Source organism: Garra rufa, chromosome 25, assembly GCF_049309525.1.
Source record: "Garra rufa chromosome 25, GarRuf1.0, whole genome shotgun sequence".
Taxonomy (NCBI): domain Eukaryota; kingdom Metazoa; phylum Chordata; class Actinopteri; order Cypriniformes; family Cyprinidae; genus Garra; species Garra rufa.
Window position 1 is genome coordinate 15,560,747 of NC_133385.1, and position 13,609 is coordinate 15,574,355.

The 13,609-nt window shown below is 37.3% G+C and overlaps 1 protein-coding gene across 2 annotated transcripts in view; it reads right to left on the reverse strand.

Moving 5' to 3' along the window:
* The window catches only part of zcchc14 (zinc finger, CCHC domain containing 14), a 48,006-nt gene extending 34,397 nt beyond the window's left edge, over nucleotides 1-13,609 (reverse strand). For both annotated transcript variants that reach the window (XM_073831732.1, XM_073831731.1), the window contains exons 1-2: nucleotides 12,312-13,609; nucleotides 1,507-1,633 (exon numbers count right to left, since the gene is read on the reverse strand). In XM_073831732.1, coding sequence (XP_073687833.1) covers nucleotides 1,507-1,633; nucleotides 12,312-12,959 — 775 coding nt within the window. In that variant the 5' untranslated portion in view covers nucleotides 12,960-13,609. The remainder of the gene's footprint in view (nucleotides 1-1,506; nucleotides 1,634-12,311) is intronic.

Below are 13,609 nucleotides of genomic sequence, written 5' to 3' on the forward strand. Positions count from 1 at the left end.
ATACTTACTAGACTTCATCACGTAATGTAACGTTGTGCGTGCACTCTGTAGATGTGTTTTGTTTGTTTTTTTGCAATATACTCGATAATGTCAAATTGTATATCGTTAAAACAACAATTACAATATTATCGCAGACGATATATATCGCACACCCCTAGTTTATGGTTTTAAAGGGGTCATCGGATGCAAAACTAACTATGTTGTTTGAACATTAATGTGTGTTGGCAGTTTGTGTACACAACCACCCTACAATGATAAAAATCCACCCAGTGGTATTTCTTTTAATCTTTAAAAGTAATATCCCCTTTTTAGAATCAGGTCATTCTCAGCTTCTTGTCGGTGTGACGAAACACAGTTGATTGACATGAGCGTCTTACCTTAGACCCGCCCTCACAGAGCTGAAACATTCCGAATATGATCACCATTGTGTGACTCAGGTGCAGAGGAAGACTCTGAGCGAATTGAGCGAGGTGTTCTGTTGTTGAATGTAATAATGAACATAGCAGTCGTCATTTACTCCCGACATCTGAGCCGCTTAAGAGGCAGAGGACAAGATTAATTTCATTTTAAAAAGGAAAGCGCCGATCCGATCTACATATGCATCTATGTTTGTGTGAATCATTCGTGATGCAGCTTCACCCACAGCAGAAGTGAGTAGAAGGGTTTTTTATGCATCTTTGCAAAGGGCCTTTCTTAATAATTTGCTGGTTGGCAAGTTTCGCCAATAAACGCGGCTAAATGCAGCGAAAAGCGGCTAAATGCGGCTAAAGTAAACATTACAGCTCATAATTTCTCAGCAGAGAGGGGCGGGGTGAGCAGAGCTCATTTGCATTTAAAGGGCCCATGCGATAAAATGAGCTAATATTTTGCAGAGCTGATTTTGACAAGGTAAAAGGATGTTTTAGTATATTAGAGACTCTTCATTAAGACCCTAAAGAATCATATGACCTTGTGGAAAATGGGCATCCGATGACCTCTTTAAAGTAAATGCGGCTTTGTTTTACACAAAAGAATTTGGCTGCAAACCATTCGGTCTAAACTTTTAAAACAACACTGTTTTGTTGCACTGAAAATGTTTCCCGGCCAAAATGTAACATAAACATAAAAATATCATTGCAAGTGTTTCGCTCATGGTTGCTCCTGGATCGTCAACCAAAAACACACTTCCAATTCAAACAGTTCAGGTCAAAAACTGACTAGATTTATCGGATCTTGGATTACCACCTAAAACTAATCTCTTTCTGCAAGCGAACTGTCACTCTGATTCATTTATCCTCTTCTGGTGGAACAGACCTGAAGAAAGGGGAGACAATATTTTCCACCAGCTGTCTCGCATGAATGAAAGCTGGGTTTAAAAGATTTCAGTGTTTGCATTCTTGTTCCAGTTTCTGTATTAGAAATGTCCATTTTTAACCAAGCTCTCACATTCAAAGTGTAAAACTACTGACCCTGTTTTGCAAAAAACAACGCGGAGTGTGTTTGTGGATCCAGACTTCTGTAACTCACCTTTGCTGGGTTTTCCGACATGCAGTTTGAGTGGCATTTCCTGGCACAAGAGTGATGGACTTGGCGGCATGATCTCTGGGCCCAAGCCTTCATCGGTCTGACATCCTGTGACCTCCCGTTGCACGGTCTGGAAAAAGAGGTCAAGGGTCAAACAGAGGTCAGAACTGGTGTATTGTCTAGTCAGAGTTGTCACACTTGGACAGCTAAGTCTTATTTAATTTACTCTGACAGCACATCGACCTGCTTCTGTAGTTCACTCAATATGGATGTGATTGGTTAATTATTTTTTATATAACTATAATAGCGGTTGCTTGCAACAAGGATATAAGTGGTTAGTGCCGACCACAATGCACTGTGAATTACTGGAATCATTCAATATCGAGAGACATTTAGAAACTCACTTCAAATTATAAAGTCAAGCTTGTTGAGTTTTTAAAAGAAACACAAAAAGGCCCATTTCTGCTTTAGAGTAAAAAATAAAATAGGTTAAAAAAAAGTAAGAGAAAGAGAGAACTACAGTAAAATATATAAATAAAAGCAAAAAGATGCAGTTTATGTCAAAAGTTTACACACACCTTGCAGAATATTCAAAATGTTAATTATTTTAGCAAAAAAAGACGAATCATACAAAATGCATGTTATTTTTTATTTAGTACGGACCTGAATAAGGTCATATATTTCACATGAAAGACATTTACACATAGTCCACAAGAGAAAATAATAGTTCAATTTATAAAAATGACCCCGTTCAAAAGTGTACATACACTTGATTCTAAATACTGTAGCCCCTTTCACACAGCAATCTCGGTTTTTGAAAAGGTCCTATTCACACATGATCTATTAACGGTAATTTACCTGTAGAGATTGTATGTGTGAAAGGGGCTTGTGTTGTTACCTGAATGATCACAGCTGTGTTTTTTTTTTTTTGTGTGTGTGTGTGTAGTGATAGTTGTTCATGAGTCTCTTGTTTGTCCTAAACTGTTAAACTGCCTGCTGTTCTTCAGAAAAAGCCTTCAAGTCCCACACATTCTTTGATTTTCTAGCATTTGTGTGTATTTGAACCCTTTCCAACAATGACTGTATGAATTTGAAATCCATATTTTCAGACTCAGGGCAACTGAGGGACTCATATGCAACTATTACAGAAGGTTCAAATGCTCACTGATGCTTCAGAAGGAAAAACGATGCATTAAGAGCATTAAAAGAAAACTATTGAATTTGAAGATCAGGGTAAATGCAACTTATTTTGTCTACTGGGAAACATGTAAGTATCTTCTGTAGCTTCTGAAGGGCAGTACTAAATGAAAAAATATAGATATATGATATTTAGGCAAAATAAGAAAAATGTAAACAAATGCTCAAATGTTTACATCCCTGGCTCTTAAAGCATTGTTTTTCCTTCTGAAGCATCAGCGAGTGTTTGAACCTTCTGTAATAGTTGCATATGAGTCACTCAGTTGTCCTCAGTGTGAAAAGATGCATACAGTCATTGTTCGAAAGGCTTTAAATACACAAAAATGCTGAAAAACCAAAGAATTTGTGGGACCTGAAGGATTTTTCTGAAGAACAGCGGGCAGTTTAACTGTTCACTAAAAAAAAAAAAAGTTGATCATTCAGTTAACAACACAGTATTAAGAAAAGTGTATGTAAACTTTTTCTTTTTCCGTTCTTTCTTTTTCTGTATGTAAATTATTTTCTCTTGTAGACTATATGTAAACGTCTTTGATGTAAAATTCAAGTCAGTACTAAATAAAAATAACACATTGTTTGATACCTCTTATTTTGGTAAAATAATTAACTGTATTGAACACACAAATAAATTCACAATTAAGAACTAAAGTTGCAACTGATAAAAAATCCATAAACTTTTCTTTACTCTAAGGCAGAAGCTAAACAGTTTCGTTACTGTATTTGGTAACATCTTGATGTTCAATAAAACAAAACAACCGTCTTAGACTTGCATAAAATGTGAGTCATGGACTTCCTGGTAACAGATGACTCTTCAGAAATTAGTCATCCTGGTAATCAATCTAACTCAATGCACATGTGCCATTATGTCACTTTGCATTACTCCTGAGCAGCACATCTAAGATGTGTTTCCCTAAAAATGTTTCCCTTTTTAGCTTTGATTCATCAGATTACAATCTCCAAACCAAGTTTTGATTGGCAGACTCAACAGATACTCCGTTTTGCTCTGAGGTTACATCTTCCAGCTTGCTAACACAGAGTAGGAGCAAAAGAAGGCCGGTACCACATATGCTAAGCACAGCAGCTAGTAAAAGCCAGCTCTGAAACCAATTAGGACTGCCGTACAGTCCACCGCTGCCACATCCACATCCCACGCTGCCAAATCTCCGTTCCTCTCTTCCTCTCTGAAAAACATGCCTTTCTGCTGAAGACTCATCTTAAGTGTGGATCATAACACAAAGGAAATAAGTCCTTGGAAAAGTACAGCTGGGTAAATCCATTCTTAGCAGACAAAGAAGAGCAAGATGCGAAAAGTGAATAAGCCTCAATTTTAAGTACTATCTGAATAGGTGTTTTTGATGTTTCAGTGTATTATGGCCTTCATTTTACTTTCACAATCTGGTATACTGTAATTTATGGTAAAATACAACAGTAACACTTGAAACTTGATTTTATCCATCAAGAATTGGCTGGATTTTATAACATAGCCATTGAATTTAAAGGAATTGTTCACCCAAAAATAAAAATTCTGTCATTAATTACTCACCCTCATGTTCCAAACTCGTAAGACCGTTGTTAATTTATTAGAACACAAATTTAGATATTTTTGATGAAATTCAAGAGCTTTCTGACCCTGCATAGACAACAATGCAACTGACACGTTCAAGGCCCAGGTAGGATTATTTTTGTAACCAAGTAATAATCGGTTGATTATTCTGACGATTAATCGAGTAATCGGATAACTTTTAATTTTAATAACTATTAATTAATACTTTTTTGTGGTAATAAAAATCTAAGTCACCTAAGTGAGCAATAGCCTATAAAATTACTTGAAATGCATATATAATTGCAATGAGTCAATAATAGTTACTTCAAATAAAGTCTCAAAAGCAAGTAATCATATGGTTTTATTGAATAAAACTGTTCAAATACATAACGTATTATAAACAGTAGAGCTAATATACAATATACATTATAATAAATATCTGCAGAGGGCGCCAACGGCCTGGCAATTGTTTTTACACTTTACAGCGCGATCTAATCCTTGTTTAACCCTTATGCAACCTTATGGACATTTTTGTCTTTTTTTGATTAATTTAAAGATAGCAATACAGCGAAAAAAAAGATACAAATAAAAAAAAACAGTGCTTTAAAAATACTGAATACTTTTATGCAAGTCTAAAGTAGTCTAACAATACTACAGAAATTGAATGTAATTATTTGAATGTAAGAGCAGTGAGTGATGTGTCTCTTTGTATTTTTACGTTTTATTCATATTAGGCAGAGTGTCATAGTTATGTCAGTTCATGCACTTGGTTTATCCCATTGTCTTCCCCCGCTAATCTGTCTGCTTTGGTTTAGTCCTTGTTATCTGTATCACCTGTCTTTGTAATTAGTCACCCTTTATAAGTCTGTCTTTGAGTTCAGTTTAATGTCGGTCTTTGCTTTATGTTGACGCTACGTGTGTGGAAAGTTTTCATGTTCCTGATCAGTCTGCTCCTTGGATTTTATATAAAGACTTTGTTTGTTTGTTAATTCGTGTCTCGTCTCGTCTATCCAGCACATAACCGTAACACAGAGAGATGGCAGAAGGAATATTATGTGTTGCCGCTTTAACCACTCGGACCCATTATACTGTTACACACGTATTTTCATTCTCAACTGTTTATGATCATTTAAGACATAACTGACAAGAGTTTACATGAATAATCACCAAGCGCCTCATTTTGAAATATTTTTGCGTGTATTTGACCGTTTAGGCGCACCCTGAGCTAAAAGAAAACTTTACATGTCGATGATCTGCTCCGTCTCTGAGCGCAGACACAGAACAAGTTTTCTTATGCGCTATTAAAAACACAACATCAAAGAAACATTAATAAATCAAGCACATCCCATTTTTATTTAAGTCACGTTACATGATTTAGCTGATTTGCATGTGAAATTAGGCTTTTATGGAGGAGCGAAAGCGCACCACTGGAAAGGGGGCGGAGTTGGGCGCAATAATCGTTTCATCTCGATTACTGCATTTTCATGATCGTTTGAAGCAGAAATCGAAATCGTAATTGCACAGCCCTAGTTTTTATTGGAATTTTAATATTTCACCCTCACTTTCTTTAATAAATCTAAATCTAAAAAAATAGTTCCTCCCAGAATGTCCTCATTGAAACCTATTAAAAATTTGAATCCCAGGGCCATTTAACTATAAAATGATGCAGTATTTGTTAATAGGCTTTCATTCTGTTGGCAAGGCTTCAAAATTTTAATTTCTACAATTTTTTTTTACTAGATGGTGATATTTTTTCCAAGTTTGGCATATAAAGCAAATACTCGCTTTATTCCTGTTTTCTGCTTATGGATATTATAGTCTATTATAGTCAACTGTATACATTATACAGCTATAATTGTGTGGGTATGTTGGTATGGATGTCAGAGTGTGGTTTGTATGTGTGTCCTAAATGACATTTTTGTGTGTTTGCGTGTGCGCACCTGTAAAGTTTGAAAGAGAGAACTTATACTATATCCCACCGCTGTGTACAGCAGCAGAGCTTTGCTAGAATCTAATAGGAAAAGTTTGGTACTGCACCCAAACAAAATCTTACTAAAAGCTTAAACCTCTCTAACTTTTTTGGTTACCAAGGGTCTTCCTTTAAATGAGACCAAACTTAAGTCTGTACTCCCAAGCTTTACATTTTTATGACAGTTTTTTGACATGGACATGATTTTGTCTTCTATGAATGTGTAACTTTTTTAAATTGATGCACAAGGGTTAATATTGACTAAACAACATTTAATTCAAATGCCCACTTAAACTTTATTATTTGGCCGTTTCTTTGCGACAGAAATGCTGCAGTCACTGTAATATCTTTAGTAATGACATCATTAAAATAATCCATGTGACATCAGTGTTTTTTGGGGGGCTTTTTAATGCTTTTTTAACAGATAGGACAGTATAGAATGATAGGAAAGTGTGAAATGGAGAGTTGGGAACGGGACTGGCAAAGGACCGCTAGTCGGGACTTGAACTCGGGTCGCCAAAGGTACAGTTGCACGATATGTCAGTTCTCTAACAGCTAGGCTATCAGCACCAACTTGACATCAGTTGTTTAACTTTAATTTTATGAAGCTATGAGAATACTTTTTGTTCGCAAAAAAACAAACAAAAAGTATGACTTTATTTAACAATTTTAACAATTTCAGTCTTCGGCGCACGTTTACGAGAGTACAGGACGCATGTGTACAAAGACCGACACAGAAGGGAAGAAATTGTTGAATAAAGTCGTTATTTTTGTTTTCTTTGCACACAAAAAAGTATTCTCGTAGCTATACAAAATTACAGTTAAACCACTGATGTCACATGTCCTTACTACCTTTCTGGGCCTTGAACATGTCAGTTGCGTTGCTGTCTGTGCAGGGTCAAAAAGCTCTCGGATTTCTTCATAAATATCTCAATTTGTGTTAGGAAGATCAACAAAGGTCTTGCAAATTTGGAACGGCATGAGGGTGACTAATTAATTACAGAATTTTCATTTTTGGGTGAACTCTCCTTAAACTACTGTACAATCCATTAAACGCACTGTAGTTCTACCCCTCATAACCTCATTTTTTATTGTCAAACTTTTGCTTTGAAAGTGGAAAGTGCTAAAATGGGCCAAATCTGGATGTCACAGTGTCTTTAATAACTGATTTAATAACTAACTTAATTCAAACAAATGCTGTTGATTACAATCAAAGCATGGCAAAAACATGCTCGAGACAAAATAGCATGTGTTTTTGTTGATGTTTAGGCTAGCGTAAAGGCCTCTTGAGCAAGCGAGCAGTCAGTGCTTCCTGATGAATCACAGGAGAGTTACACAGAGGGCTGATTTAAGCATGGAGAAATGTGCTGAGCTTCAGTTCATGAAAGCCAAAACCAACAAATCACTAAATAGAACCGCCTTCCCTGCCTTCACAGGGTACTTTCCCACTACACCCGCTAAAACACACGTTTCAGCAGCATGTGTGTATGTTATGAGAGCATGTCTGTACAGATAACAGCCCAATGGAGACATTTATGTCTGACAACAAAGGGAATCAATAATAAGATTTAACATACATCAGGAAGTGTTTTATCGCATTTCGTTGACATGAATTTTGGCGCCGCTGTGTTTTGGATTGTGCAATGACATAAAGATTATGCTTTATGTTTTAAGTGCACAATGATCCTTTATGGCAGTCATTACAGAAATTGATACTACATGAGCTCAAAGTAAGTATTTTAGTCAATCGCTAAATCATGGTTTTAAAAAAACTCACACATACACTAGGGATGTAATGATATTAAAATCTCACGATATGATAATACTTCAATATGAAGTCCACGATATGAAATTTATTGCAATATTAAAAAAACAAATGAAGACTTTTGTAAATTTTAAAGTTAAATTATTCTATCTAATGCACTTGGAGAGTTTAAAATGAAGAGCTCCAACCTATGTTCTTAACTAAGAAAAAAAAGGCAGTGAATTGACTTGTCTTTAAAGGGGACTCAACCATCCTTTTATTTGTCTCAGTCTAAATTACATTCACACTGGTATTTTAGGAAGCCAAACAAATTAGAATATAATAATAACAACAATTTCATATTATTGTTATTCCTATGACAGTAATAGCCAAATATTGTAAAACAACTGCACTGCAAAATAAATGAAAATGAATATTTCAAAGGTATAATATTTTTGCTTTACACCACAGTAGGGAAATTACATTACTTCTTTCCTAATTTTTGCACTTGAAAAAGATATTTTGAATTTGGACTGCAGTATCGTTTAAATTCCAGCTTTAGTGTAAACGCGTCTCACTACAAATCTAGTGAAATGCTGTAATCATCTGCTGCGAAATAACTGGTGGCCATTGCCTTTCCAAAAGTGCGCTTAACTCACAGCATATGCAATAAACGAGTTCACTGCATTTGCTGTGAACTGAGCCGTTTTGAGGCGCAGAAAACACCGGATCACGAGCTGATCGCCTGAACTAAGTGCACACTTCACTTTAAAATGCACAGCGAAAACAGACTTGATGAAGGCATATTGTGCTTTTGGTTTTAGTTCGTTTGACAGATACTGTACCAAAGCATAATGGCCCAAACACAACTTTAAATTCCTTTATTGGTTAGAATAAGAATATGTTTTAAAAGCTCATTTTTTTGCCCGGAAGACAATTGTTTTATAACGTCATGTGAACACGATGATATCGAGACGATATTAATAATAACGTTACATCCCTAACATACACTAACCGATTAATGGAGTAACGGCTGCTAAAAATTCAACTTTGCTATCACAATAGTAAATTACAATTCAAATTATATTCAAATACAAAACAGCTCTTATAAATTGTAATATTTCACAATATTACAGTATTTTTTATCTAATAAATACAGCTTTGGTGAGCATAATGGGTTTCTTTCAAAAACATTTTGAAGAAATAATTAATCCAAAAATTTTAAGAAGTATTGCAGATATCTAGAGTACATTTACCACAGATTTGGGCTAGGTCTTTAGGGTTTCCAATCAGGTTTCATACTCAAATCAATAAAAAACGTATTTTGTGATTTGTCTATTAAACCTTGATACAAATTACAAAGTGGTGTGGTTCATTTCTTTGTGGCATTATCTCAGTTTCACCAAAGCTGCTGTGCGATTCCTAATTCCTGCATAGACATGTCAAGAACAAGACGACGTAAAATACAAGATGTCATCAAGTCATGCACACTTTAGTGGAGTGGGTTGAATGACACCAGCTAAGAGCAAATAAATAGATATTACGTAGCAACTGTGCTATGCAATACTTTTCAAAACTGTGTGTGCATCATAATGTCATTTTGACATCTATTTATTCTAGAACTGCTACATAATATCATATTCTATAATGAAAGGGTTTGTTATTGTAAGAACAAATGTCTTGCTGCTTCTGTCATTGTTTTCAAAGCATGTTTGTTGACTCACCAAGCTGACATTTTTGAGTTGCAACATAATTATACATTTGTAATATTGCATTACACACTGGGTTTAAACAAGTGCAAGTGTATGTCACAGTAAAGGCTTTGATTTGTTGAGATCACTCCTGAACCCCTAGGAGAGTATGGACCGGATTCAGAAAGATAGTAAACACTCCTCGGTTGTGGGTCGTGTGAGATCTCATTGCTGAATTGCTTGTCTGTGCCAGATGACCCCAGTTTATTATTGTTGCTGTCGGTGCTCCCCATAGATACTGTTGAATAAATCAGGTCTGACCTGTATATCTCGGGGTGTATGGCCTAGTGCTTAAAGATCAAGGTTAGTAAGCAAAAGGTTGAGGGTTCAACCCCACAAGGGGTGATCTATGAGCCATCAGCATTGCTGAAGTGAGACACTTAACCTCAGGTTGCTCTGAGGGGACAGTCCATGCTGCTTTGGATAAAAGTGTCTGTCCTGTAAGAAATTATAGTTTACACTCTTAAAAGTAAAGGTTCTTTATTGACGTTGATGGTTCCATAAAGAACCTTGAACATTTATGGAACATTTTTTCAATGCAGAAAAATATTCTTTAGATTTTTTAAATGTTTTTCAAAATGGTTCTTTTAAGAACTGTTCACTGAAAGGTTCTTTAGGGAATTAAAAATGGTTGTTCTATGGCATAACTGCAAAAACACCCCTTTGAAGCCTATTTTCAAGAGTGTATATAAAAATGTAATTTTTTGTCTCTATTAGTAACTATCTAGTAACATTCATCTTGTTCCAAGATGTTCTTTAACTACCTAAAATCCCAGCTAAACAAAAATACGTTCTAAAAACGTTTTGCTAACACTCTCATTCTGAACGTTCTCTGAATGCCCAAACTGTCCAGGTATTATGAAGGCATGTTCGTGGCTCTGTGAACTTCAAAGGAACAAGTTTTTGTGCTGACATTTGAGAACATTACCAAAGACCAGATAACTTTTAACAAACGTTCCGTTAAAAGTGCTGCAAGAACATTTGTTCATATCTTGGGAAGAACCTTCCAGAGTATTAGCCAAAGTTTTGAGAAAAATCTCTGTTCGCTGAGAACCAACCAAGTGAAGCAATGGCAGATCTTTTCTTCCGTTTTGTAAAATATATCCAAATTTAACAGATGTTGAAAAAGAAACAATGTAGCGCAGGAACTTGTTTCTATGCTTCCGTTGTTATAGAGGGTTTGCACTTACGTCACGATTTGGTCAGTTAGCCGGATGTTTTTTGCACTCTTCTCCTTGATTTGTTATAACTTTTGACAGTCAGTAGTAGCCTACTACAAATGTTTTTCCTGGTCCGACTGATTAGTACAGCCCAAAACATAACAATAATAGACATATGCAATATGCAAAATATGCGAATTTCGTTCCATTCAGTGGCATTACGCTCAGTGCCGCCAATATGGCCGATTGATGACGCATAGTGAAAAGACTCTTGGATTTTGCATGTGGGCGCTGCACTCAAAAAAGAATTAAAGGTATAGATAAAGACATTAAAGACATAGTTCACCCAAAAATTTTAATTTGATGTTTATCTGCTTACCCCCAGGGCATCCAAGATGTAGGTGACTTTGTTTCTTCAGTAGACTAGATTTTCTTCACAAACTAAGATTTTTAATGAAAACTGGTGCAGTCTGCCAGCCAAATGTGGATGGGCACCAGACCTTTAAAAGTAAAAAAAACATGCACAGACAAATCTAAATTACACCCTGTGGCTCGTGACGATACATTGATGTCTTAAGACTCGAAACGATCGGTTTTTGCGAGAAACTGAACAGTATTTATATCATTTTTTACCTTTGATACACAGCCACGTCCAACTGTCATGAGCACGAGTTTAGCATCAGGGACGTTACATGTGTACATGCTCTGGCGTAGTATACGCAAACGCCGTAAGGGGAAATCGGTGAAAAGTCCCGGATGAGTTTGCCCAAGCAAACGTAAACTTTTAGCTTTAAATCAGTTTGAACAATCAGGATACGCGCAAGTAATTACCATTTTGAATAGCCGCTATACCCACAATCTCTGTCCACTGTGTAAACAATGAGTGTCGTATACACGAGACAAATCCCTTTCGGTGTTTGCGTATTCTACGCCAGAGCGCGTTCACATGTAACGAGCCGAATGATGAGCTTGTGCTCAGGACAGATGGACGTGGCTGTGTATCAAAGGTAAAAAAATTATATAAATACTGTTCAGTTTTTCGCAAAAAACAATCGTTTTGTGCCTTAGGACATCAATGTATCGCCACGAGCCGCAGGGTGTAATTTGGATTTGTCTGTGCATGTTTTTTTTTTTTTTTACTTTTAAAGGTCTGGTGCCCATCCACTGCCATTATATGGCTGGCAGACTGCACTGGTTTTCGTTAAAAGTCTTCGCTTGTGTTCTACTGAAGAAACAAAGTCACCTACATCTTGGATGCCCTGGGGGTAAGCAGATAAATATCAAATTTTCATTTTTGGGTGAACTATCCCTTTAACACGAGGGGCGGGGTTTAAATGGAATAAATGATTGGAGAAGACCTACATATGTCATCAAAGAGAAGTCTTATGAGATTATTTTAATTCGAAACTACAATATAAAATTTTAAAAAAATGTACATGCTTCCCACCTTGCAGCACGGACATCCAGCCGTGCAGGAGTTGAAGGTGGATGCTGTGATGTAGGAAGAGAAGGTCGGGGTCGCGCTCACGTTTGGGAGAGCAGCAGCGCTAGCGCTGGCCCCGCCCCCGTGTGACGTCGACGACGCCTCACCAACTGTCACCTGTAGGATCTCCTGGATCTGTGTGAGCTCTTGCCTCAGCACCTGCTTCTGATGAAAACTAAAGGCGGGATGGTTCGAAGCCATGGTGAAGAGGAGCAAAAACTGCTCTCCCGTCTGGCCATCGTTAAGCTTAAGTCCGTAGTTATTAATGATGGTGTCTATGTAAGTGAGGGTCCGAAACAAAACTCCCGCCGCTACGCGGTTGTCCGAGCTGAGGAGGGCGAGAGAGACAAGCAGCTTGCTCCTCACGACTTCATCCGTGATGTTGGTCAGGTTGGCGAGGTCAGCCGGGTTGTTGGCTTTGATTTCAGCATCCCTCAGAGAGTGGTAGTCTTTTCGGGCTAGGTCTTCCAAACATGAACCGAGGAAGCGCAGCTCAATGGGAACGCAGAGGTCCAAAAGGCCGCAAAGGAACTCAGCCCTCTGCGCCGAACTCAACACGGAGAACCAGCGGTAAACCTCCTCTCTCTGAACAAAGCATCTGTTCTCAACCATCTTAGACAGCACTTATAAAATGCATTAAATAGTAAAAACGAAGTTCATACAGCAGTGGTTGATTGCCTTTACAAACTTTACAAACTTCCAAATCATTCACTGACGTAAACATCCATGAACTTATAGACAGTGGTCAGTCTGAGCGTCTCAGAACCCCTACAAAAAGACATACTACATAGTTTCCTTCGCGTTTTATATGCCTGCGATTGCATTATCTCGTCAAAGCCTATTAGGATATTGAAGAAACAATTTGTGATTACTGTAATCCCAGACGCGCGGCGGCGCAGCCCCTCTGCCCGCCTGTGTCTCTCCTTTTTCGGCCAGCCCCCCTGCGTGATCCCCACGTCAGCCAGTTATTCAATAGACTCCAGGACACATTATAAAACAAGAACATTTCTTTCAAATCTTCTAGTATCCATTAGACCGATTTGTCCAGATGAAGCTGTACACGCGCAAAGGAACCGTCGTCGGGCAATAAGCATTTTGTGTGGAAAACTCCCCAATTTTAACAGTTTGACTGGTCGAATAGACGTCAGTATAACCATATATTCCTTCGCTTATGTTTTTTTTGAAAACGTGACACTTTATCCGCTGCTTCATTTGCGTTCACGCCAGTGAATTAATCAACGGTTTCGTTGCCTATCATTATC